The sequence below is a fragment of the Artemia franciscana genome, chromosome 4, assembly GCF_032884065.1.
Source record: "Artemia franciscana chromosome 4, ASM3288406v1, whole genome shotgun sequence".
Lineage (NCBI taxonomy): Eukaryota > Metazoa > Arthropoda > Branchiopoda > Anostraca > Artemiidae > Artemia > Artemia franciscana.
In genome coordinates, this window is record NC_088866.1 from 50,912,673 (window position 1) to 50,936,881 (window position 24,209).

At 37.5% G+C, this 24,209-nt stretch overlaps 1 protein-coding gene across 2 annotated transcripts in view; it reads left to right on the forward strand.

The window, feature by feature from the left end:
- The window catches only part of LOC136026549 (unconventional myosin-XV-like), a 365,167-nt gene that overhangs the window by 187,028 nt on the left and 153,930 nt on the right, over positions 1–24,209 (forward strand). For both annotated transcript variants that reach the window (XM_065703235.1, XM_065703234.1), the window contains one exon: positions 2,962–3,158. In XM_065703235.1, the coding sequence (XP_065559307.1) occupies positions 2,962–3,158 (197 nt within the window). The remainder of the gene's footprint in view (positions 1–2,961; positions 3,159–24,209) is intronic.

A 24,209-nucleotide genomic window follows, 5' to 3' on the forward strand; every position in this document is an offset into this window, starting at 1 on the left:
TAGTTTATTTATAATGGAAGGCAAGGTTTTATCCTGGGGGGGGGGTAGAGGTTTGAAACCCTCATCCCCCTGAAGTGTCTGTCCGTCTTGTAAAAACGTAACAAAAATCCACATAAACAAATTTTGATGCCTTTTTAAAAGTTTTTAACTTCTTATCCCTCCCCCTGAACAAAACTCCTGGATACGATGGAAAACATCGGATACGGAAAACATACCGACAAATAAGAAATTTTAAACAATGAAAATAAAAGCTGAAAATTGTAAATAAAAAATAAGAAAAAGTAATCCAAAATTATAAAAGAATCAACAGCTATTGTTGATTTACACCAACATTTTAGGAAGAAAAGAGAAAAAAGGAAGAACTACTAGAATGAAAAAAAATGACTTTTATTGAACTAAATAAAAGACTTCAAATGAACAAATTAGAGTTGGACTTTAAAGACATAACAACTGAATTTGTAGCCGAGGTGAAGTGGCAACTCATGTGAGAGGAAGGCGGGGCCTGAAAGGACAAAGTAATGCCATTTGTCATTGTGTAGTGAAGTTTTATTCATTTATCAAACAGTTCGTGGTAACGAACTGTAGTAAGGAGCGACCCGGCTCAATAGTAACCAAAACTCTAAAAAATTGAATTTTGATATCAATAGCTACATCAAAAGAATCGCATTTTAATGCTGATTTTAAATATATAAGTTTCATCAAGTTTAGTCTCACCAATCAAAAGTTACGAGCCTGAGAAAATTTGCCTTATTTAGGAAAATAGGGGGAAACACCCCCTAAAAGTCGTAGGATCTTAACAAAAATGACACCATCAGATTCAGCGTATCAGAGAACCATACTGTAGAAGTTTCAAGCTCCTATCTACAAGAATGTGGAATTTTGTATTTTTTGCCAGAAGACAAATCACGGGTGCGTGTTTTTTTTTTTTTTTTTTTTTTTTTTTTTTTTTTTTTTTTTTTTTTTTTTTTTTTTTTTCCAGGGGTCATCGTATCGACCAAGTGGTCCTATAATGTCGCAAGAGGGCTCATTCTAACGGAAATGAAAAGTTCTAGTGCCCTTTTTAAGTGACCAAAAAAATTGGAGGGCATCTAGGCCCCCTCCCACGCTCATTTTTTTCCCAAAGTCAACGGATCAAAATTTTGAGATAGCCATTTTGTTCAGCATAGTCGAAAACCATAATAACTATGTCTTTGGGGATGACTCACTCCCCCACAATCCCTGGGGGAGGGGCTGCAAGTTAAAAACTTTGACCATTGTTTACATATAGTAATGGTTATTGGGAAGTGTACAGACGTTTCCAGGGGGATTTTATTTGGTTTGGGGGTGGGGCTGAGGAGAGGGGGCTATGTTGGAGGATCTTTCTTTGGAGGAATCTGTCATGGGGGAAGAAAAATTCAATGACAAGGGCGCAGGATTCTCTAGCATTACTATAAGAAAACAATGAAAAATAAACATGAAAACGTTTTTTCAAATGAAAGGAAGAAGTAGCATTGAAACTTAAAACGAACAGAGATTATTACGCATATGAGGGGTTCTAAAAATACTTTAGCATAAAGAGCGAGGTATTTAGGAGGAGATAAATACCTTGCTCTTTATGCTAAAGTATTTCTAGTAATTTCAACTATTTATTCTACGGCCTTTCTGATTCAGGGGTCATTCTTAAAGAATTGGGACAAAACTTACGATTTAGTGTAAAGAGCTAGGTATTAACGAGGGTACAACCCCCCTCGTATACATAATAAAATATAAGCTTATGAAAGTTTGTTACGTAAGTTAATTCTTAAGTTACGTATATTTTTTACTAATAAAAACGTTCGTTAAAAATTAAAAGTTCTAGTTGCCTTTTTAAGTAACCGAAAAATTGGAGGGCAACTAGGCCTCCTTCTCCACCCATTATTTCTTAAAATCGTCTGATCAAAACTAAGAGAAAGCCATTTAGCCAAAAAAAGAATTAATATACAAATTTCATTTTAATAATTTATGTGCGGAGAGCCTTAACCAAACATGCATTAATTCAAAAACGTTCAGAAATTAAATAAAAAAAAACCAATTTTTTTAGCTGAAAGTAAGGAGCGACATTAAAACTTAAAACGAACAGAAATTGCTCCGTATATGAAATGAGTTGTCCCCTCCGCAATCCCTCGCTCTTTACGCTAAAGTTTGACTCTGCCACAATTCTACTTTTTAAAACAATTTAAAGCTTTAGCGTAAAGAGCGAGGGATTGCGGAGGGGACAACTCATTTCATATACGGAGTAATTTCTGTTCGTTTTAAGTTTTAATGTCGCTCCTTACTTTCAGCTAAAAAAATTGTTTTTTTTTTTATTTATCTAATACAAAGACTCTGTATTTCCAAAGGCAGAGTCGATATCTTCGTCGCTTTTGACGTATTTTTTATTGTTTTTGTATTACTAGATATATTTATTTTCTTTTGCAGTCTATATTCAACAGATTAAAATGAAAAAAAATGAATTCGAAGCAAAAAAAATAAATCAACGTTTCCATTTTTAATGCACTGTTACTCCAAAAGAGCCGCTTTTCATTTATTGCTTATTTTAAGGTTTGTTTCGTTTTTATTTTGTTATTGGAACGTTTAATCCTACATTTTTCACTTTTATTTACTTTTTTGGTCCAAGGGTTGTCGATCGATTTATCTCTCCTTTTTTCACTGTCAGGAATTATCCTTGTTTTTTCTTCTCCATGTTTTATTATTTATTTTTTATTTTGTCATGTATAGCCATTATAATCTTAGAAGTTGTTTATGTTCGGTCGTAAAAGACGGTTATCAACTTCCGTAACGTTTTGTGATATAGGCTATCACTAAATTCTATAGAATTCTTAAGATCATCTACCTTTTTTTTATGTATGGAGTGTTTTATAGGATTTTAAGTTCATCTAATTTAATAACTAGTAGTTCCATAGAATCTTTTCATATTTCAATAAAAATTACAAACTTTTATAGGATATCCGTTTCCACCGTCAGTAATACCAGGAATGATGTCACCAACTCCAGGTGGTTTTGAAATGCAAAACATCACCGCTATGCAGCAAAATATGCAGCGACTTTTCCTTCAGTCGGCAGTTGCTCAGAATATGCAGATCCAACAGCAGCTTATTGCACAAAATCAAGCACTACAACAGCTGCTTCAACAAAGTGCGGTAAGTCCTTAAAATAACTGTAAGAAACGCATCAAAGGGATTCAGGCCGTGGAGTCACTAAAATATGACAATATACCCTAGAGAAGCAACTTTTCAAAAGATACGTGTGTTAAATTACTAGTCAAAATTAAGGTATGTTACGTCATCATGGTATTTTCGTTGAAAATGGCATTCGAATTTCATATTAGGGAAGAGGGGGGCAGGTTCGTCACGTTTTTGCTTTTTGGCACCTCAAGAATTTTTGTGGCACTTGGTATTAACCAAGTGACATATAGCGATCGCAAATTCTATCGGTCGGTCGGTCTGTCTGTCGGTCTGTCTGTCCCGGTTTTGCTAGTTTAGGCGCTTCCATATAAACTAGGACGATGAAAATCCGGCAGGCGTATCAGGGACCAATTAACTAATTCAATTAACTAATTTACTTATTTCTAAAAGTCCTGTTGTAGTTGGTTTCAATGGTTTGTATCAGTTGGTGAATATCCGTAAAAAGAATCTGTTATGATTCGGCAATAAAGAGAGCAAGGCTATTAGCTCTAAAAATGCTATAGTGAAACACCATTATATTATGTTATTTTAGTGAAACATTTTTTCAAACGAAAGTAAAGAAAGACATTAAAACTCAAAGATAAAAATTATCCTGCATTGTACGGACATGTCACCCCAGTGGCGTAATTTTATCAAGGTCCTGGGGGACCTTGATAAAATTTCTCCCAAATAAAGTGAAAATGACAGTGAAAACCGGAAAATGATCCATATTTTAACCAGAAAAGGTAAAGATATACTAAAAAAAACTAATTCGTTTTTGTGGATGCATGATTTATACAGGCTTATCTTAATTTTGACAAGATTTTTGGAGAAACTAAATTTCAGCTGTGGGGCAAACATGGGTCTGGAGAGGGCAAACTGAGGTCTGGGCTGGGAAAACTTAAGTCTTGCGGGGGAAGCTGCCCCCACCTGACCCATAGCAAATTACGTCCTTCTATCACCCCCATTCTGTATGCCAAATTTTAGAACATGTTTAGAGTGAAAAAACATTTTCTAATTGCGAAATTTTGTTTACCGATTGCTTTTCAAACATTTGGACTAAAACTATATTTTTCAAATCTAAGTATATCCAAATGAATAAAGTCTTCAATTTTTTAGGCTGCCCTACTCTTTTAGATATTCTTATATATTTGTAAAATATGTATGTATAATATCTAAATGTATATCATTATCTTTATCAAGAACATATTTATTAATCTATATATATATAAAAAAAATAAGTTGTCTGTGTGTGTGTGTGTCTTTTGAGTGACGTCATGTTTGTGTGTCGACTGACGTCATGTTTTCGACTGACGAAATTACAGACCGGGACATCGGGACACAAATGACGACCGGGACACCGGCACATCTATCTATATATATATAAAAATAAGTTATCTCTGTGTGTGTGTGTGTCTGTCCAGTGACGTCATATTTGTGTGTCGACTGACGACATGTTTTTGACTGACGAAATTACAGATCGGGACACAAATGACGACCGGGACACCGGCACATAGGGAATATAAATGACGACCGGGACACTCAAAGAGAAAGCGACCGGGACACAAGGAATGTTCGATTAAAACGTTTGTGATAAAACTGATTCTGGCATCAATTCGATCAAAAAATGATATAGTGTTGGCAATTGCGTCCTCCGGAATAGCCGCAACATTGCTGCCTGGTGGAAGAACTGCTCATTCCGCTTTGAAATGGTCTCTGAATTTGAATTCTACAGAAACTCCCACGTGCAATATTTCCAAATCATCTGGGATGGGTAAAGTATTGCAGCAATGCAAACTTATTATTTGGGATGAGTGCACAATGGCTCACAAAAAATCGCTCGAGGCTCTGGATCAATGCTTGAAAGATTTGAGAGGGAAGTCGAAACCCTTTGGCAGCACATTAATATTGCTTGAGGGAGATTTCAGGCAAACATTACCTATAATACCTAGATCAACTCCTGCAGACGAAATGAACGCTTGCCTGAAAAATTCTAATTTATGGGCACACGTAAAAATATTAAAACTAACTACAAATATGCGTGTCTGATTGCAAAACGATGACTCTGGTCAAACATTTTCAGATCAATTGCTGGCAATTGGAAACGGAAAGCTCCCAGTAGACTCAATTTCAGGACGTATGCAACTACCTGCTGATTTCTGTAATTTAGTGACGTCCAAAAATGGATTGATTGAAAAAGTATTTCCGAATATTCTAAAAAATTATAAAAATAATAAATGGCTAAGTGAAAGAGCGATTCTCGCACCCAAAAATATAGACGTCCACGAAATCAACAGTATTGTTTTGACCAAGATTCGAGACCAGGCAGTCCTTTACAAGTCAGTCGACACAGTTTTGGAACCAAATGAAGCGGTTAATTATCCATCTGAATTTTTAAATTCCATAGATCTTTCAGGGTTTCCATCACACGTGCTACAACTAAAAATAGGCGTACCAATAATACTTTTAAGAAATATCAACCCACCAAAGCTTTGCAATGGCACGCGACTTGCCGTTAAAAAAACAATGGAAAACCTAATAGAGGCCACAATCTTGACAGGGCCTTTTGAGGGTATGCACAGACAATGGGAAAGCCAAGAATGTTGTATATTCGCAATTTTTACGTAGTTTAACTCCTGCAGACGAAATGAATGCTTGCCTGAAAAATTCTAATTTATGGGCACACGTAAAAATATTAAAATTAATTACAAATATGCGTGTCTGATTGCAAAACGATGACTCTGGTCAAACATTTTCAGATCAATTGCTGGCAATTGGAAACGGAAAGCTCCCAGTAGTGGGAAAGCCAAGAATGTTGTGTATTCGCAATTTTTACGTAGTTTGAAACACGTATATAAATCTATCTATATTCACAGGTGGGACACAGGGACACAACTACAATGGCGCGTAACTAATATGGCGCGTAACGACTTACGCGCGCGGGGGGGCTTGGGGGGGTGCGAAGCGCCCCACCAACTAGGTGTTGGGGTCGCGCGAAGCGCCACCCCAACAGCTAGTATATATATAAAAATAAGTTATCTCTCTGTGTGTGTGTGTTTGTGTCTGTCCAGTGATGTCATATTTGTGTGTCGACTGACGTCATGTTTTCGACTGACGAAATTACAGACCGGGACATCGGGACACAAATGACGACCGGGACACCGGCACATCTATATATATATATATATAAATAAGTTGTCTGTCTGTGTGTCTGTCTGTCAGGTGACGTCATGTTTCTGTGTCGACTGACGTCATGAAGTTAGTTGTCGTCATTTTTGCTATGACGGTGACGTCATTAAAGATATTTAAGACATGCGTTCACGGAAAAATGTTTAATTGTAAAATGACTGAAGAACCTACAATGGCAACAGCCGAGGAAGCTGCTCAAAGAGTCTATGCCAAAAAACTTGCTGCTGATAGAGAAAGTAAGAAAAGAAAGCGTGCCGAGGAATCACAAGAACAGCAAGAAAACAGGCTTGCAGCTGATAGAGAAAGTAAGAAAAGAAAGCGTGCCGAGGAATCACAAGAACAGCAAGAAAACAGGCTTGCGGCTAAAGAACGCAAAACCGCGCAGTTAGATGAAAATCCACCTGGAAAGCGAGAGTCAAAACATATCAAAACTGAAAATGATAGCGAGGATGATTGGGTTTGGGATTTTGACTTGGATAAGGTCATCAATGCCTACCAGATTTAAGTTAAAAAAACAAAGGTTCGGCGATATGTACTTCATAGTGACGCTGAAAAATAAAGAAGAAGAAAAAACTGAAAAAATGTAAAAAACTAAAAAAAACTAAAAAGAAAAAAAAACACTCAAAGATAAATTACAGACCGGGACACAAATGACGACCGACACAGAGGGAATATAAATGACGACCGGGAAGCTCAAAGAAAAATTACAGACTGGGACACCCGGACACAAATCACGACCGGGAATATAAATGACGACCGGGACACAGGGACACAACTACAACGGGGACGTCGGGGGCACAGGCGGGATATATAATTGGCGACTGAGACACAGGGACTGTTTGAATAGAAATTACAGACCGGGACACCGGGACACAAATGACGACCGGGACACTGGGACGCAGGGAATATAAATGACGACCGGGACACTCAAAGAGAAATTACAAACTGGGACACCAGGACACAAATGACGACCGGGACACTGGGAATATAAATGCTATTTATATGCACAGACAATGGGACAGCGAAGAATGTTGTATATTCGCATGTTTTACGTAGTTAAAAATATATATTTATATCTATCTCTATTCACAGGTGGGACACAGGGACACAGCTACAATGGCGCGTAACTAATATGGCGCGTAACGACTTACGCGCGCGGGGGGGCTTGGGGGGGGCGCGAAGCGCCCTACCAACTAGGTGTTGGGGTGGCGCGAAGCGCCACCCCAACAGCTAGTAGGGAATATAAATGACGACCGGGACACTCAAAGAGAAAGCGATCGGGACACAGGAATGTTCGATTAGCAATCACCATCAACAAAGCACCGGGACACAAATGACGACCGGGACACAGGGAGTATAAATGACGACCAGGACATAAGTAAAAAAAAACTAAAAAAAGGTAAAAACTACAAAAAAACTAAAAAGAAAAAAAACTAAAAACTAATAAAAAAACTAAAAAAGCTAAAAAACTAAAAAAACTAAAAAAGAAAAAAAGGAAAAAAAAATGAAAAATAAAGGAGAAAAACATAACTAAAAAAAATAAGAAAAACATAACTAAAAAAAATAAAAACAAAAAAAAAAACTAAAAAGAAAAAAAGGGGAAAAATACAAAAATTTATTTCATCATATACCATTTCAAAAACGAATGTATATACAGACCAGGACACCGGGATACAAATGACGACCGGGACACAGGGACACAACTACAACGGGGACGCCGGGGGGCACAGGGGGGTATATAAATGACGACGGGGACACAGGGAATGTTCGATTAGCAATCACCATCAACAAAGCTCAAGGGCAATCATTAGAATCATGAGGTATAACTAAAAAAACTAAAAAAAGGTAAAAAACTAAAAAAAAGACCAATTCAAAAACGAATGTATATACAGACCGGGACACCGGGACACAAATGACGACCGGGACACAAGGAATATAAATGACGCCCGGGACACTCAAAGAGAAATCACAGACTGGGACACCGGGACATAAATGACGACCGGGACACAGGGAATATAAATGACGACCGGGACACAGGGACACAACTACAACGGGGACGCCGGGGGGCACAGGGGGATATATAAATGACGACGGCGACACAGGGAATGGTCGATTAGCAATCACCATCAACAGAGCTCAAGGGCAATCATTAGAATCATGAGGTATAGATCTGTATACGGATTGTTTTCCCATAGACCATTATATGTTGCATGTTCAAGAATCAGTAAACCTGACAATCTATTTATATGCACAGACAATGGGACAGCAAAGAATGTTGTATATTCGCAAGTTTTACGTAGTTAAAAACATATATATATATATATATATATATATATATATATATATATATATATATATATATATATATATATATATATATCTATATTCACAGGTGGGACATAGGGACACAACTACAATGGCGCGTAACGACTTACGCGCGCGGGGGGGCTTGGGGGGCGCGAAGCGCCCCCCACCAACTAGGTGTTGAGGTGGCGCAAAGCGCCACCCCAACTGCTAGTATATAATTTATTATAAATATGCAAAATGTATATTTGTTATTATGCATCATTAATATATATTTACATATTTGAGATACTTTATATTTTGGATAAATCATATAATTAGAATTTTTTAAATGGCAACTACTTGACGCATCGTCAATTTTGGCTCTAACCAGCCCAAGGGCCAGATAATAGTGAGGGAAGGAGTCTAGTTGCTCTCTCGTCACTTTTGACTCTTAAAAACGGTAACATCACTTGTGAATCGTTCGAGGTAGAACTCAATCGAATAAAATCCTTGCCAAATTGTTATGACCGCTGGTCCTATAAGACCCCTCCCTTTCCTGAAACAGAGAAGCTGTATATAGAGTTTTTCAATAATTTAAATCCTTTCCTGCCAAGTTATGACCGCTGATCCGACAAAACCCCTCCCTCATCTGAAACCAAAAAGTTATATTTAGGACTTTTCAGTTATTTTAAATCAATTTGCTGACTCGGAATTTTCACTCAAAAGCATTTCGTTCTTTTTTGGACAAACATTGTTGTTTTACGTCACAAAATGGCTGAGGACATCCCCATATTGTGGTGCTATCTCTTTTGCTTCTGAAAAGGAACACTAAAACTTTCAATGCATGTTTCAATGAGCCTTTTCCCTATTTTTCTATGATCAATGGCTGATACGATCACCCCTTAAAGAAAACGATCCATGACTAAAACATTTCCAAAAATGAAAAAAAAAAACACCCCTGACTATCCAGATTTCCAAAAAAAGAACAAAAATGCAATTTCTTAAAATCGGAGACTAACTAATTCTAGTGTTATTATTTGGAAACACTATAAAAAGTCAATTATTTCAATGCTCATATTGTTATCAAAATTATAGTTTTAAGAATTTCACCTACAGTTGATACTGTGATACTTGTGATACGAAAGGTGACTGTATCTTTATCAAGATTACTATTGCCGTGACTTGGGCAAACACATGGATAATCATTGCTGTCTGCACCCCCCCCCCCCCCCCAAGCATTCGCAAAAGTATTTTTAGTTTTTTTGGATTGACAGACTGCTGTTCCGAAGCCGAAACCGCAAGCTAAGACTGTCAGTTTTCTTCTCTATGCGTCATTTCACCCAGAGACTAGGAAAACTGGAGCATCAAAATTCAAATTCAAGAAAACCAATCGCCACTATATAATGTTACCTATTAACATTCTGAAACTGCTGCTAAAACTTCAATAAAAAACTTCAGTATTTATTGTAATTAGCTGGGTTTGTTTTATCAAACTTAGGCTGATATCTAAAAACAGAGATATGAAATTGATTCCAACTAAGCCTGGACACTGTTCTGTTTTTTGGAGAAATATAGAAAAAATAAACAGGGCTTGAATGAAACAAAACAGGTCAATTAAAAACGGAACACCTGTTTCTGTGTCCGTTCTGTTCTTCGGTAGAAACAGAAAACAGCCGTTTAAACAGCTTTTTTTCTGAACACTTGAAGCTTAAAGAAAGAAAAGTGTAGGTGATAAGTTTTGGTCTTTTAGTACAAAGACAATAACAGCATCGTTTGTTCAAGTCTTAAAGCTTGTCACTTAAAAACATGCGACTTTCTAGCCTTTTTTTGACATTTTCTGGGCATACTGCTTTCGCGTAAAGTAATCGGCGATCAAAAATGCCGGTTTGCTCAACACACCGTAGTAGGTAAGTTAAGATGTTTTAGAGCGATATCTAGCAGTTCCGAAAAGATTACCAGCGGTTCGGAACGATTTTCTTCGTCCGGAAAGTAAATGGGTCTCCAATCTGAAAACATTAGTCTCTGGTCAACTTACCATCAGGGTTGCCACTTGCGACGGGTAGTACTTTTCTCTAAAAGTAACACTTTTGAGAAAACACAGTATTATTGTAGCATTTTTTCCGCGAAAAAGAAGAGTTTTCTAATAAAGGGATGAAATATTGTCTATGCAAACACGCATCCCCATCTATTTTTTTCTTTATTGTTATTGTCTTCCAATTCGCCGTTCCTTTTTTCAAAAAACACGCTTTTATGTTTACACAGCATATCCTCGAGCTTCTCGGAAATTCTGTCAAATTCCCCCTGGAAATTTCACCCCCAGCTATTTCTTTCCTCACGTAAAAGTATCCCCATGGAAACTCAAATCAAAAACAAAATCCCCTCCCCTGAAAAAATCTATATACTTCACAATAACAAACACTATACGTAAACAACGGGCAAATTTTATAACGATTTTGTGGAAAAACGGGTGCGGGGGCTAGTTGTCCTACAATCATTTTGGTCACTCGAATCTTTTTGGGTGCTAGAATGTTTAATTTCCATTCAAATGAGCCCGCTTCGATGTTCCAAAACATTGGTTCGATATGATCACCCCTTCAAAAAAAAAAACTAATAACACGCATCTGTGAGCTTTCTTCTGACAAAAATAGAATATTCCACCTTTTTTTAGACTGGAGGTTGAAAATTCTATGGAAGGGTTTTCTGATACACTGAATCTGATTGTGTGATTCCCCCCCCCCCTCCAGAATTTTTGTAAATTTGCGCTGCTGGATTTACAAAAATTAATTAAAAAAGAAAACCACGCTTGTTTACAATAGAGACGTATAACCATGCTTCTTAACGATTTGAAACACTATTTTGTAAGTCTGAAATTCTCGAATATCTCATTCTTGTACACTAAAATAAAATAGGGGAACAGAAGAAAAACAGTTCAGAAAAACAAGAGCTAAGAGCTCATATGGCACTTGTGACGAGGCAAGAAGAGCTAAGAGCCAGGAGCTAATATGGTATGAGCTTTAACAATATTCTAAGAATCAATAGATTGACTAAAAGGAAAATCAGAGGCTTACTGCCGGTCAGGATTTAAAATAAGAGCTCTGAGTCGCGATTGTCCTTCTAAATATCAAAATTCATTAAGATCCTATCACCTACTCGTAAGTTAAAAGTACCTCATTTTTTCTAATTTTTCAGAATTTACCCCCCCCCCCCAATTACCCCAAAGAGAGTGGATCCGTTCCGGTTACGTCAATCATGTATCTAGGACTTGTGGTTATTTTTCCCACCAAGTTTCACACCGATCCCTCCACTCTAAGTGTTTTCCAAGATTTTAGGTTTCCCCCTCCCAATTCCCCCCAGTGTCACCAGATCCGGTCGGGATTTAAAATAAGAGCTCGGAGACACGATATCCTTCTAAATATCAAATTTCACTGAGATCTGATCACCACATTGTTTAAAAAACAATGTTTTAAAACATGTGTTTTAAAAAACTTTTTAAAACAAAAATAGAACGGAACAGGAAAACACTTTTCGTTTTTGCATGAGTAGAACAGAAACAGATACTTTGAAAACAGAACAGAAACTGAAAATAGAAACAGTGCCCATGCTTAATTCGAACAGTAAAAAAAATTATGAACAATTATCATTTAAACTACTTTCCTTACGATAGTAGGGATTGAACACGACAACTTGTAATCAATTGGCATGCTCTCATCCACTTGACTATCGTAAGGTATGTGGATGTGAAATTTATTAATGTATTAATTTGCTAACGTTCTTTTCGTAGAAAAGTTTGAATTCTGTCCCAATTCTTTAAGAATTACTCCTGAAACCTTATGTTCTTTTAGTTAGAATAAGAAGAAGCTTTTTTTAAGTAATAGAAAACTTTAGCGTCAAGAGCGAGGTGTTGAGGAGGAGCAACCCCTTCATATACGTAATAATTTCTGTTCGTTTTAAGTTTTAAGGTTGCTCCTTACTTGCAGCTGAAATAACTTGTTTTTAAAGTTTAATTCATCTGGGGGATTTGATTTAAAATGTAGATATCTGTTGTTATGTGTTGGTTTTATGGAACAGCTCTTTTAATTTGTGGGGGGTAATTTGATTTAAAATGAAGATATCCGCTGTTTCGTGTTGGGTTTCTGAAACAAATCTTTTTATTTGTGGAGGGGGATTTGATTTAAAATGTAGATATCTGTTGTTTTTGTTGGTTTTATGGAACAGCTCTTTTAATTTGTGGGGGGTAATTTAATTTAAAATGAAGATATCTGCTTTTTCGTGTCGATTTTCTGAAACAGCTCTTTTAATTTGGGGGGGGATTTGATTTAAAATGTAGATATCTGTTGTTTTTGTTGGTTTTATGGAACAGCTCTTTTAATTTGTGGGGGGTAATTTGATTTAAAATGAAGATATCTGCTGTTTCGTGTTGGTTTTCTGAAACAGCTCTTTTAATTTGGGGGGGGGGGATTTGATTTAAAATGTAGATATCTGTTGTTTTTGTTGGTTTTATGGAACAGCTCTTTTAATTTGTGGGGGGTAATTTTTATTTAAAATGAAGATATCTGCTGTTTCGTGTTGGTTTTCTGAAACAGCTCTTTTAATTTGGGGGGGGATTTGATTTAAAATGTAGATATCTGCTGTTTTGTGTTGGTTTTCTGAACAGCTCTTTTAACTTGTGTGAGAATAATTTGTTTAAAATGAAGATATCTGTAATGGTTATTGGGAAATGTACAGACGTTTTCAGGGGGCTTTTTTTGGTTTGGAGGGTGGGGTTGAGGGGAAGGGGCTACGTGGGAGGATCTTTTCTTCGAGGAATATGTCATGGGGGAAGAAAAATTCAATGAAAAGGGCGCAGGATTTTCTAACATTACTATAAAAAACAAAGAAAAAATAAACATGAAAACGGTTTTTCAATTGAAAGTAAGGAGTAGCAGAAACGTAAAACGAACAGAGATTATTACGCATATGAATGGTTCTAAAAATACTTTAGCATAAAGAGCAAGGTATTTAGGAAGAGATAAATACCTCGCTCTTTATGCTAAAGTATTATTAGTAATTTCAACTATTTATTGTACGGCCTTTCTAACTCAGGGGTCATTCTTAAAGAATTGGGACAAAACTTACGATTAAGTGTAAAGAGCGAGGTATTGACGAGGGTACAAACCCCCTCGTATACATAATAAAAATATAAGAATATAAAAGTGTGTTACGTAATCTGGCACGTACGCAGGGTGGGGGCCTTCGGCCCCCCCCCCCCCCGAAACTTTGTGTAATGTTTAATTTCCCCATGGTTTCTTGGGATTTCTGGCAAAAGTAGGACATTTATTAAGAATCTAGATACATGTGTGAAGCCTTTTTTGCTGGATTTTACAGCATGCCATTATCCGGTCTAGTCACTGCCCAATTATTAACCCATTTTCTGTCTAACTTTTTACCCTCTTTGAAGTAATTAGCAATTGTGCTGTTATTTTTTTTGTAAAGAGAGTTTGCTTTGCTTTGCTTTGCTTTGCCACAGCAAAATAGAATTATCCTATATATTAGGGCGTCTATCCCCCCCCCTTCAGGATAAAGTGCAGCTTTTAATGGAACAATTTTGGAAACTATTATTTTTCATCAAAATCTATGTTTTTTGCAATAAAAGAACTACCCCCCAGAGAATCCATATTGCACTGTTAACCCTAAAATTTCCTCTTCAGTGGGATATAATAGATTGATTACTGGTTCTAAATCGCTATGAACATAACCTGAGCCTAAAACATACTGTTGAGGCTTCAGTCTTCTTCCCCCTCCCCATCCGCTACAATACTACAGGATCTGTATTTTCCGATATATCTGCTTTTTGTATTACTAAATAAAAAAGTGCTACTTCTTATCTGCTTTTTTGAAGGTTTTGTCCCCCCCCCTCGAAAAAATACCTGTGTACGTGCCTGTACGTAATTTAATTGCTAAGTTACGTATATTTTTTACTAATAAAAACGTTCATTAAAAATTAAAAGTTCTAGTTGGATTTTTAAGTAACTGAGAAATTGGAGGGCAACTAGGCCTCCTTCCCCATCCCTTATTTCTCAAAATCGTCTGATCAAAACTAAGAGAAAGTCATTTAGCCAAAAAAAGAATTAATATACAAATTTCATTTTAATAATTTATGTGCGGAGAGCCAAAATCAAACATGCATTAATTCAAAAACGTTCAGAAATTAAACAAAAAAAAATAGTTTTTTTAACTGAAAGTAAGGAGCGACATTAAAACTTAAAACGAACAGAAATTACTCCGTATATAAAATGGGTTGTCCCCTCCGCAATCCCTCGCTCTTTACGCTAAAGTTTGACTCTTTGCCACAATTCTACTTTTTAAAACAATTAAAAGCTTTAGCGTAAAGAGCGAGGGATTGCGGAGGGGACAACCCATTTTATGTACGGAGTAATTTCTGTTCGTTTTAAGTTTTAATGTTGCTCCTTACTTTCAGTTAAAAAAACTAGTTTTTTTTTTATTTAATCTCATACAGAAAAAAGGCGGATAAGGCGATGAAAACATCCTAGCCTATCAAGCGCTTCAATAGCTAGCTAGCTTGGCAGCTAGTGGCAGCTAATTTTTCAAAAACACCAGTAATATCTGTCGCACAATACTTTTTTTAATTTGATTTTTTTATTTTATGTATTAAGGTGATCTAAAAAGCCACCAAATTCATTTTCCCCATAAATCCAAAGTGATATTGCGTCATCCATGTAATGTCTTCAATAGATATGTTTCAAAAAATTTGAATCTAAAGCCCAATATTTGAGGTGTTCTACATAAATATTCGCCAGTAATCCAGACAGAGGTGCCTCCACTAGTAAACCCTTTACTCTCTCATAAAAGAATTACGGAACTGAAAATACATTGAATACTTGTTACGAAGTTAAACTAAGGTCATTAAGAATCCGTAATCTATTCCTTTTGTTGTATCTTTGGTCGAATGATAATTTTCTCCTATTTACTTTTTACCTTTTCCCCATCCCTAATCTGACTCTTTCTTCCTTTGCTCTCTTCTTCGTTTCTTTCTCCTTTAGCTTGTCTTGCTTTGCTTTTGCAGCTGCTTTGATCGCGTCCTTTTCAGGAGTAGCCGTGATTGGCTTTGAAGCCCTTTTCTTGCGGCCTTTGCCGTATTTAAAAACCTGCAATCTATTCCTTTTGTTGTATCTTTGGTCGAATGATAATTTTCTTCTATTTAATTTTAAATAATTGCTCACATATTGCCACATCAGTATTTGTATACATCGAAACTATGTCAAAACTACTTGCTATTGTTTGTCTGAAATACTTGTAGTTTTTAGTTTGTCAACTAAATCTACCGAATTATTTATGTCGGCTTTTTGGGAATAAAGCAAAGATTTTAAGGCTGTACCTAGCCATTTTTAATATTGGAAACGAAGACTCTCCTCTACGTTACGAGGAGTCTTAAGGGGGTAACTTGCATATAATTTTAAGAGGTTAGGAAAACTTGGCTAAAAAAACAGAAGAGAGAGAGAAAAAAAATGCTAATATGAAAAAGACACTGATTAATATACAGAATGAATTAGTAATTGTATCAGTTGATAAAGCTAGTAATAATTTTGCCATAATTTGTCAGAAACTCTATTGTGATATTTATCAAAAGAGCTGCGTGCAACAAATATATACGAAAAGGCTCCTAAACTTTTAAGTCCAAATAATTTTTTCTATTATTTTTTTCTGTGTCCTCTTGATCGGTTTTTATGGCATTTGGTATTTACCAAGTGACTTGTAGCGATCGCAAATTCTGTCGGTCTCTCGGTCTGTCTGTCCTGGTTTTGCTAGTTTAGGCCCTCCCAGGTAAGCTAGGGCAACAAAATTGGGCAGGCGTATCAGGGACCAGACCAGATTAAATTAGAAATAGTCATTTCTTCGATTCAATTATCTGGGAGGAGGAGGGGGACGGTTAATTCGGAAAAATAGAAAAAACGAGGTAGGCTATTTTTAACTTGCGAACGGGTGATCGGATTTTAATGAAATTTGACATTTAGAAGGATATCATGTCTAAGAGCTTTTATTTTAAATTGCGACTGGATCCTATGACATTTGGGGGAGTTGAAGGGGGCCACCTAAAATCCTGGAACACGTTTAAAGCGGAGGGATCGGGATGAAACTTGGGGAGAAAAATAATCACAAATCCCAGATACGTGATTGACATAACCGGAACGGATCCGCTCCCTTTGGGGGAGTTGGGGGGGGGGGGGTTCAATTCTGAAAAATTAGAAAAACGAGGTATTTTTAACTTACAAAGGACTGATTGGATCTTAATGAAATTTCATATTTAGAAGGACCTCGTAACTCAGATGTCTTATTTTAAATCCCGACCGGATCCAGTGTCATTGGGGGGAGTGGACCGGAAATCTTGGAAAATGCTTATAGTGGATAGATCACGATGAAACTTTGTGGGAAGAACAAGCACAAGTCCAAGCAACGTGACTGACATAACCGGACCAGATCCGTGCTCTTTTGGGGAGTTGGGGGAGGGGGTAATTCGGAAAAATTAGGAAAATGAGGTATTTGTAACTTACGAACGTGTGATCAGATACTAATGAAATTTGATATTTAGAAGGATCTTGTGCTTCAATATTCTTATTTTCAATCCCGACCAGATCCGGTGACAGTGAGGGGAGTTGGAGGGGGGAACCGGAGATCTTGGTAACCTGAAAATTGAGGTACCTTTATCTTACGAATGGGTGATCGGATCTTAGTGAAACTTTATATATAGAAAAATATTACGCCTCAGATGCTCCACTTGCAATTCGAATCGGATCCGGGGACATAGGGGGTTGGAGGGGGAAGCAGAAATCTTGGAAACCGGAAATTTGGGAAAACGCTTAGAGTGGAGAGATGCGGATGAAACTTGATGGGAATAAGAAGCATAAGTTCTAGATACGTGATGAATGTAATTGGAACGGATCCGTGCTCTTTGGGGGAATTAGGGGGGTCCAGTGCTTATGCGAGTTCGGTGCTTCTGGACGTGCTAGGACGATGAAAATTGGTAGGCGTGTCAGGGACCTGCACAAATTGACTTGATAATATTCCCCGATTCGACCGTCTTGGGGATTGGAGGGAGAGGAAAAATGGAAAAAATGAGGTATTTTTAACTTACGAGTGGGTGATCGGATCTTAATGAATTTCGATATTTAGAAGGAACTCATGTCTCAGAGCTCTTATTTTAAATCATGACCAAATCTGGTGACATTGGGGGAGTTGGAGGGGGGAACCGGAAATCCTGGAAAACGCTTAGAGTGGAGAGATCGGGATGATACTTAGTGGGTTGAATATGCAAATGTCGTAAATACGTGATTGATGTAACCGGACTGGATCTGCTCTCTTTGGGGGAGCTAGGAGGGAGGGTCCAGTGCTATGGTGAGTTTAGTGCTTCTGGACGTGCAAGGACGATGGAAATTGGTAGGCCTGTCAGGGACCTGCACAAATTGACTTAATAAAGTCGTTTTCCTCGATTCGATCAGCTTGGGGACTGAGGGAGAGGAAAAGTTAGAAAAATTGAAGTATTTTTAACTTACGAGTGGGTGATCGGATCTTAATGAATTTTTATATTTAGTAGGACCTCGTGTCTCAGAGCTCTTATTTTAAATTCGAACCGGCATTAAATCTCTGATTCTCCTTTTAAATCAATCTATCGGTTGTTAGAAGTTTGCTTGAGCTCATACCATATGAGCTCTTGGCTCTTCCGACCTCGTCACAAACGCTATATGAGCTGTTAGCTCTTGTTTGAAGTGCAGCCGAATCCATTTTTGTCCGATTATTTAGAATGATATCACTACTATAGTTAATACGTTGTAGAATCTCGTTACCTTTATCCCTCTCTTCGCACTTACCATTTTCTATGAGCTATTTTTGTCCGGACCTGCCTCAAACCGGGAGTAAGTTTGGAAATGGATGGGGCAGCTCCGAGCACCATTTTTTCCAGACTCAGGACTGGGTCAAATTTTCATTTTGCTTTTATTTCGGATGTATAGTAAAATTCGGTAGTAAAAATGTTAAAAAGGGTAAAAAAATTGATCTTTCTAGCGAAGATTATGGATACTACCCAGATTTAGCCTAAACGTTATTGCTGAGGCAATCCATGTACCTCCAGTAGTAATTGTTATAAACTGTTGTAGTAGTAAATCCCGAGTAATTGTTGGACATGGTAGTTTGAGCTTTACGTCTTTAATATTAACTTGAGCAATATCATCCACATCTGGAAAAACGAAGTTTAGGCTACTGCCTATCTTCTTCTTCGCAAACTTGATCTTGAGCTCATCCTTCTCCATTTAGAGCACAAGTACGACATAGTAGATGAACGAGTTTTTGTTCTCAAACTTAATTAAGACGAAATCCTCGGGAAGCACTGTCTCTAGATCAACAGGCTCTTCTCCAAATGTAAACTCTCTTCCAAGTCACTTTCATCCTGATATTGTGTTACCGCTGGGTCTGAATCGGATTCGTTTTCCTCCAGAATAGGTTTCAAAGACTTCTTGGGTTTCTTTGCTAACCTTTTCCCCCTCCCTAATCTGACTCTTTCTTCCTTTGCTCTCTTTTTCGTTTCTTTCTCCTTTAGCTTGTCTTGCTTTGCTTTTGCAGCTGCTTTGATCGCATCCTCTTCAGGAATATCCGTGATTGCCTTTGAAGCCCTTTTCATGCGACCTTTACTGTCGGTTTTGCAGGTTGGAGCTCTCGGATACGGTCTAATGTCTTCGGGGGAGCAGATTTGGACCATTTTCACCTGCTTATCCAAGAGATAAGGTGGATGTTTGGTCTGTACTGTCATTTTCAGGACCTTTAGTTGAAGGCTGTTGCAGTATATCACTCACAGATGTCGAAATAAAAGAGTCGGGGCTCACAGTTTCCACTACTGGTGATGAAAACTTCTCTGGTCTGTCACTAACTGATGCAGCATAGAAATATTCGTTGCTAAATGTAATTATGTTGAATGGCCAAATACCGAGCTAAGAGATAGCAGATGTGATGCTCTGCATGGTAAAAGCCGCTGGATATGCATTACCGACTAACTGACCTATGTCGGTAATTTGGATTCTCTGGAACGGGTGACTGTTCATCCGGTTGCTGAAAGATTTTTTTTGCTGCTTTCAGGGGGCCGCTCAGCTTTTTTTGCTGCTCAGCTGATGATACCTGTCCAACTTGTTTGACAACGGTTCCAGCAATAACTTTTGGGCTCCCCATGACAGTCGTAACACTTGTCTCATCTATATTCCAGATACGCTCTACCGTTAATTTGTATTTTTCGAGAACAAGTGATAGGTTGTCTTGAAACTTCGTCACATTTGAACGGTTGAAGCTTGAACTTCGTGCAAGACTGCAGTTTTCTAGCTTCCTCGGTGATAGGGCTTGATGACGCTCCATATAATTCTGTATCCAGCTGCAACCTGCGATGTGATTCTCCTCCCAAGTTTCAGGGATGGTCAGCCTTGGCTTGACGGTATGTTCGCTCGCAAATTTTTGCAACTGGCCGTAAGTTAAGCCACAGTGTATCTGTGACGATCTTAAGAGGTAGCATTCAAGAGAAGCTTCTTGCTCATTTGTTAAGATCTTGCGTGAAGATAATCCCTCAATTCGTGTTCCCAAGTTAGGAACCTCCTTTTCTGAAATTGTTGCAACTCTGTCTGGAAGACGCATCCTTTTAGCGCTGGTGGCGACATTGTCACCGTGTGTTGACTGCGGAATTCTGAATAAAGCAGATACACTTCTGATCTTCTTTTTTTCTACAAGTACAGCTATGACTGTAACTGAAATAATTTCGTCTGAAACAGGGGGCGTTTCGCGTTTTGGCTTGTAATTTCGAACCATGTCTGAAAGAAAAGAGACTTGGTTAACAAGTAGGACAAGTTTGAAAGACTTAAAACCAAAAACTTCAGTTATAATGGCTTCTTAAAAGATATGTTTTGGTGAAACATAAAGTACTGGGGGCAGGTCCGGAGATGTCCAAACCTGTCCCAATCATTTTTGTCGGAACCTGCCTTCAGTGCCATTTTTCAGAATTGAATTTGTAGCTCTCAAGCTCCTGCTCTGATCTTTTGATACTTTTGCACGGCATGATAGCCTCAATGTTCCAATATCTACAGAAAAATCAACGACGGCGTAAGTGGTTTCTAAATTACGAAAATAAGGTGTCAAAGAGATTCTGTGAAACTTAGTTTCATGCAAAACAGTGACTCTTAGCTCCGTTCATTATGAATGGTTGACTGTAACTGCTGGAATTTTTTTTACAGAAGATCCGTGTATCTTTACAAGTTCTGAAAAGAAACGGCGCATAGTTTAAAATTCAAGAATAGGGGTTGCAGAGTCGATGTTTGACCAGCTCCTATGACGGACCTGTCCCCCTCTCCCCTATCTCTTGTCAATTATAAAAAGCAGTAGATATAACAATCTCCAATCTAATGTGTTCTTAAAGATTTCTGTGGGATGTTTCAGAGCCCCACTTGCGGTGACGTAAAAAAAAGACATCTCATGCTTCCTATGCGTAAAAGTGATTTTCTTTGTTACTTAGGATTAGGGACTGCAATTTTTCTATGAAAGGTTTTCGGCTATGGATATTCTTATGTTGAAGTTCTTTGTTACTATTTTGCTAGATTTGCAATTCTTTGCTAGGTTGCAGTATATTTTGCAACCATGATTAGGATAATGGACCCTGTCTTAACAGGTTTCCATTTTGGAGGGATTCGTTACCTTGTGCTGGTATGCAAGTAGCAAGCTAAGAGACTTCTTTTTAAGTAATTTTGCCAATTTATTTATTTTTTGAAGGTTTTCTAAAGTTTCAAAACGTTTCCGATTTCTTATTGAAAAAGATGGTTGCATTTTTGGTCGGCATCTACGGTATTATAGAAAATAATTTTAAATTACCAAGACATATGATAGTATACATGACTGTCAGGTTCACAAAGACAGCCCGGTGAAATATCTGAAAATTCAAAATAGTGAAATAGATAAAAACGATATGCAGAATTTGAAGTGCCAAGGACACATAATAGAATCTTTTTTTGCCCCCCCCTTGGCCCATCTTAGGTTTATTCATACCTTAAAATTGCGATTTTCTTAAATTTGTCTTTTTTTTTTTTCAGAATTATTAAGATTTTAGAGCAGCATTAAATTGTTGCTATCGTTGTCATGTTGGAATGTGAAAATAAAAAAGGAAATCCAGTTAATTAAAATTCATAGAGCTTTTTCCTCTATAAAAATCTAACATCAACAATCTGTTGATTCTCGAAGGCAACTATACCTTCAAAGAAAAGCAACAGCTTCTTAAACTGTTGGACATCTTTCAGTCGTAGCTTTTTTTTTTGTTGATTTTTCACTCACATTCTTTTTGTCATATCTGATATCCGCTACAGTCAAAAGCTGAGAAACTAAATATGGAAGTCTTTTTCATTAAAAATACTAGCTGTTGGGGTGGCGCTTCGCGCCACCCCAACACCTAGTTGGTGGGGGCGCTTCGCGCAAACCCCCCCCAAGCCCCCCAGCGCGCGTAAGTCGTTACGCGCCATATTAGTTACGCGCCATTGTAGTTGTGTCCCTGTGTCCCACCTGTGAATATAGATAGATTTATATATGTGTTTCAAACTACGTAAAAATTGCGAATATACAACATTCTTGGCTTTCCCATTGTCTGTCCATATACAAAGCCGTATGTACTAATAATGACGTCATATGCAAACGCTCTTTTTACAAACAAACAAACATGCATACACACAACTCGTTTTTATATAGATAGATAGATAGATAGATACAATACAAATTAACTACGTAAAACTTGTGAATATACAACAGTCTTCGCTGTCCCATTGTCTGTGCGTATAAATAGATTGTCAGGTTTACCGACCCTCAAAGATGCAACATACAATTGTACATTGGTAAAGCAATCTGTATTAAGATCTATACCGCATTTTTCTAGTGATTGCCCTTGAGCTTTGTTGATGGTGGTTGCAAATGCTAATCGAATTGGGAATTGCAATCTTTTAAATTGAAAAAGCAGATCCGTTGGAATCATGGGAATGCGAGGAATAAGAACAGCCTCACCCTCATAAGGCCTGTCAAGATTGTGGCATCTATTAGGTTTTCCATTGTTTTTTTTTTTACGGCAAGTCGCGTGCCATTGCAAAGCTTTGGTGGGTTGATATTTCTTAAAAGTATTATTGGTACGCCTATTTTTAGTTGTAGCAGGTGTGGTGGACACCCTGAAGGATCTATGGAATTTAAAAATTCAGATGGATAATTAACCGCTTCATTTGGTTCCGAAATACAAAAAAATTCAGATGGATAATTAACCGCTTCATTTGGTTCCAAAACTGTGTCGACTGACTTGTAAAGGACTGCCTGGTCTTGAATCTTGGTCAAAACAATATTGTTGATTTCGTGGACGTCTATATTTTTGGGTGCGAGAATCGCTCTTTCACTTAGCCATTTATTATTTTTATAATTTTTTAGAATATTCGGAAATACTTTTTCAATCAATTCATTTTTGGACGTCACTAAATTACAGAAATCAGCAGGTAGTTGTATACGTCCTGAAATTGAGTCTACTGGGAGCTTTCCGTTTCCCATTGCTAGCAATTGATCTGAAAATGTTTGACCAGAGTCATCGTTTTGCAATCGGACACGCATATTTGTAGTTAATTTTAATGTTTTTACGTGTGCCCATAAATTAGAATTTTTCAGGCAAGCATTCATTTCGTCTGCAGGAGTTGATCTAGGTATTATAGGTAATGTTTGCCTGAAATCTCCCGCAAGCAATATTAAGGTGCTGCCAAAGGGTTTCGACTTCCCTCGCAAATCTTTCAAGCATTGATCCAGAGCCTCGAGCGATTTTTTGTGTGCCATTGTGCACTCATCCCAAATAATAAGTTTGCATTGCTGCAATACTTTACCCATCCCAGATGATTTGGAAATATTGCACGTGGGAGTTTCTGTAGAATGCAAGTTCAGAGGCAATTTCAAAGCGGAATGAGCAGTTCTTCCACCAGGCAGCAATGTTGCGGCTATTCCGGACGACGCAATTGCCAACGCTATATCATTTTTAGATCGAATTGATGCCAGAATCAGTTTTATCACAAACGTTTTACCAGTACCTCCTGGCGCATCCAAAAAGAAAATTTCTCCAACGTTGTTATCGACACAATGCATTATCGTATCATAAATGTCTTTTTGTTCCGACGTTAACTTGGAAATGTTATTTTGTACATACGACAATAGATCACTCGTACTGTAACTTTGTTCACGATCCAATTCTACACATGTCGAAACAGCAGCGATACGGTTAGGTGAAGGCATTCCCAAACCCTGAAGAGGTTTGTTTGCCATACTTATGCAAATATCTTCTATAACAACTAAAGTGTAGTTATAAATTTCTGGTGTAAAATCAAAAGTCATGTCTGACGTCTCTAACTGTTTTCGATGAAGTATATCTTCGGACATTTTTGACTTATATTTTTCCCATAAATCTGTAGGAGCTGATGGAGAGCAAGTTGTTAAAATGATGCCAAACAATGCACGAATTTGACTTGGGGTTGA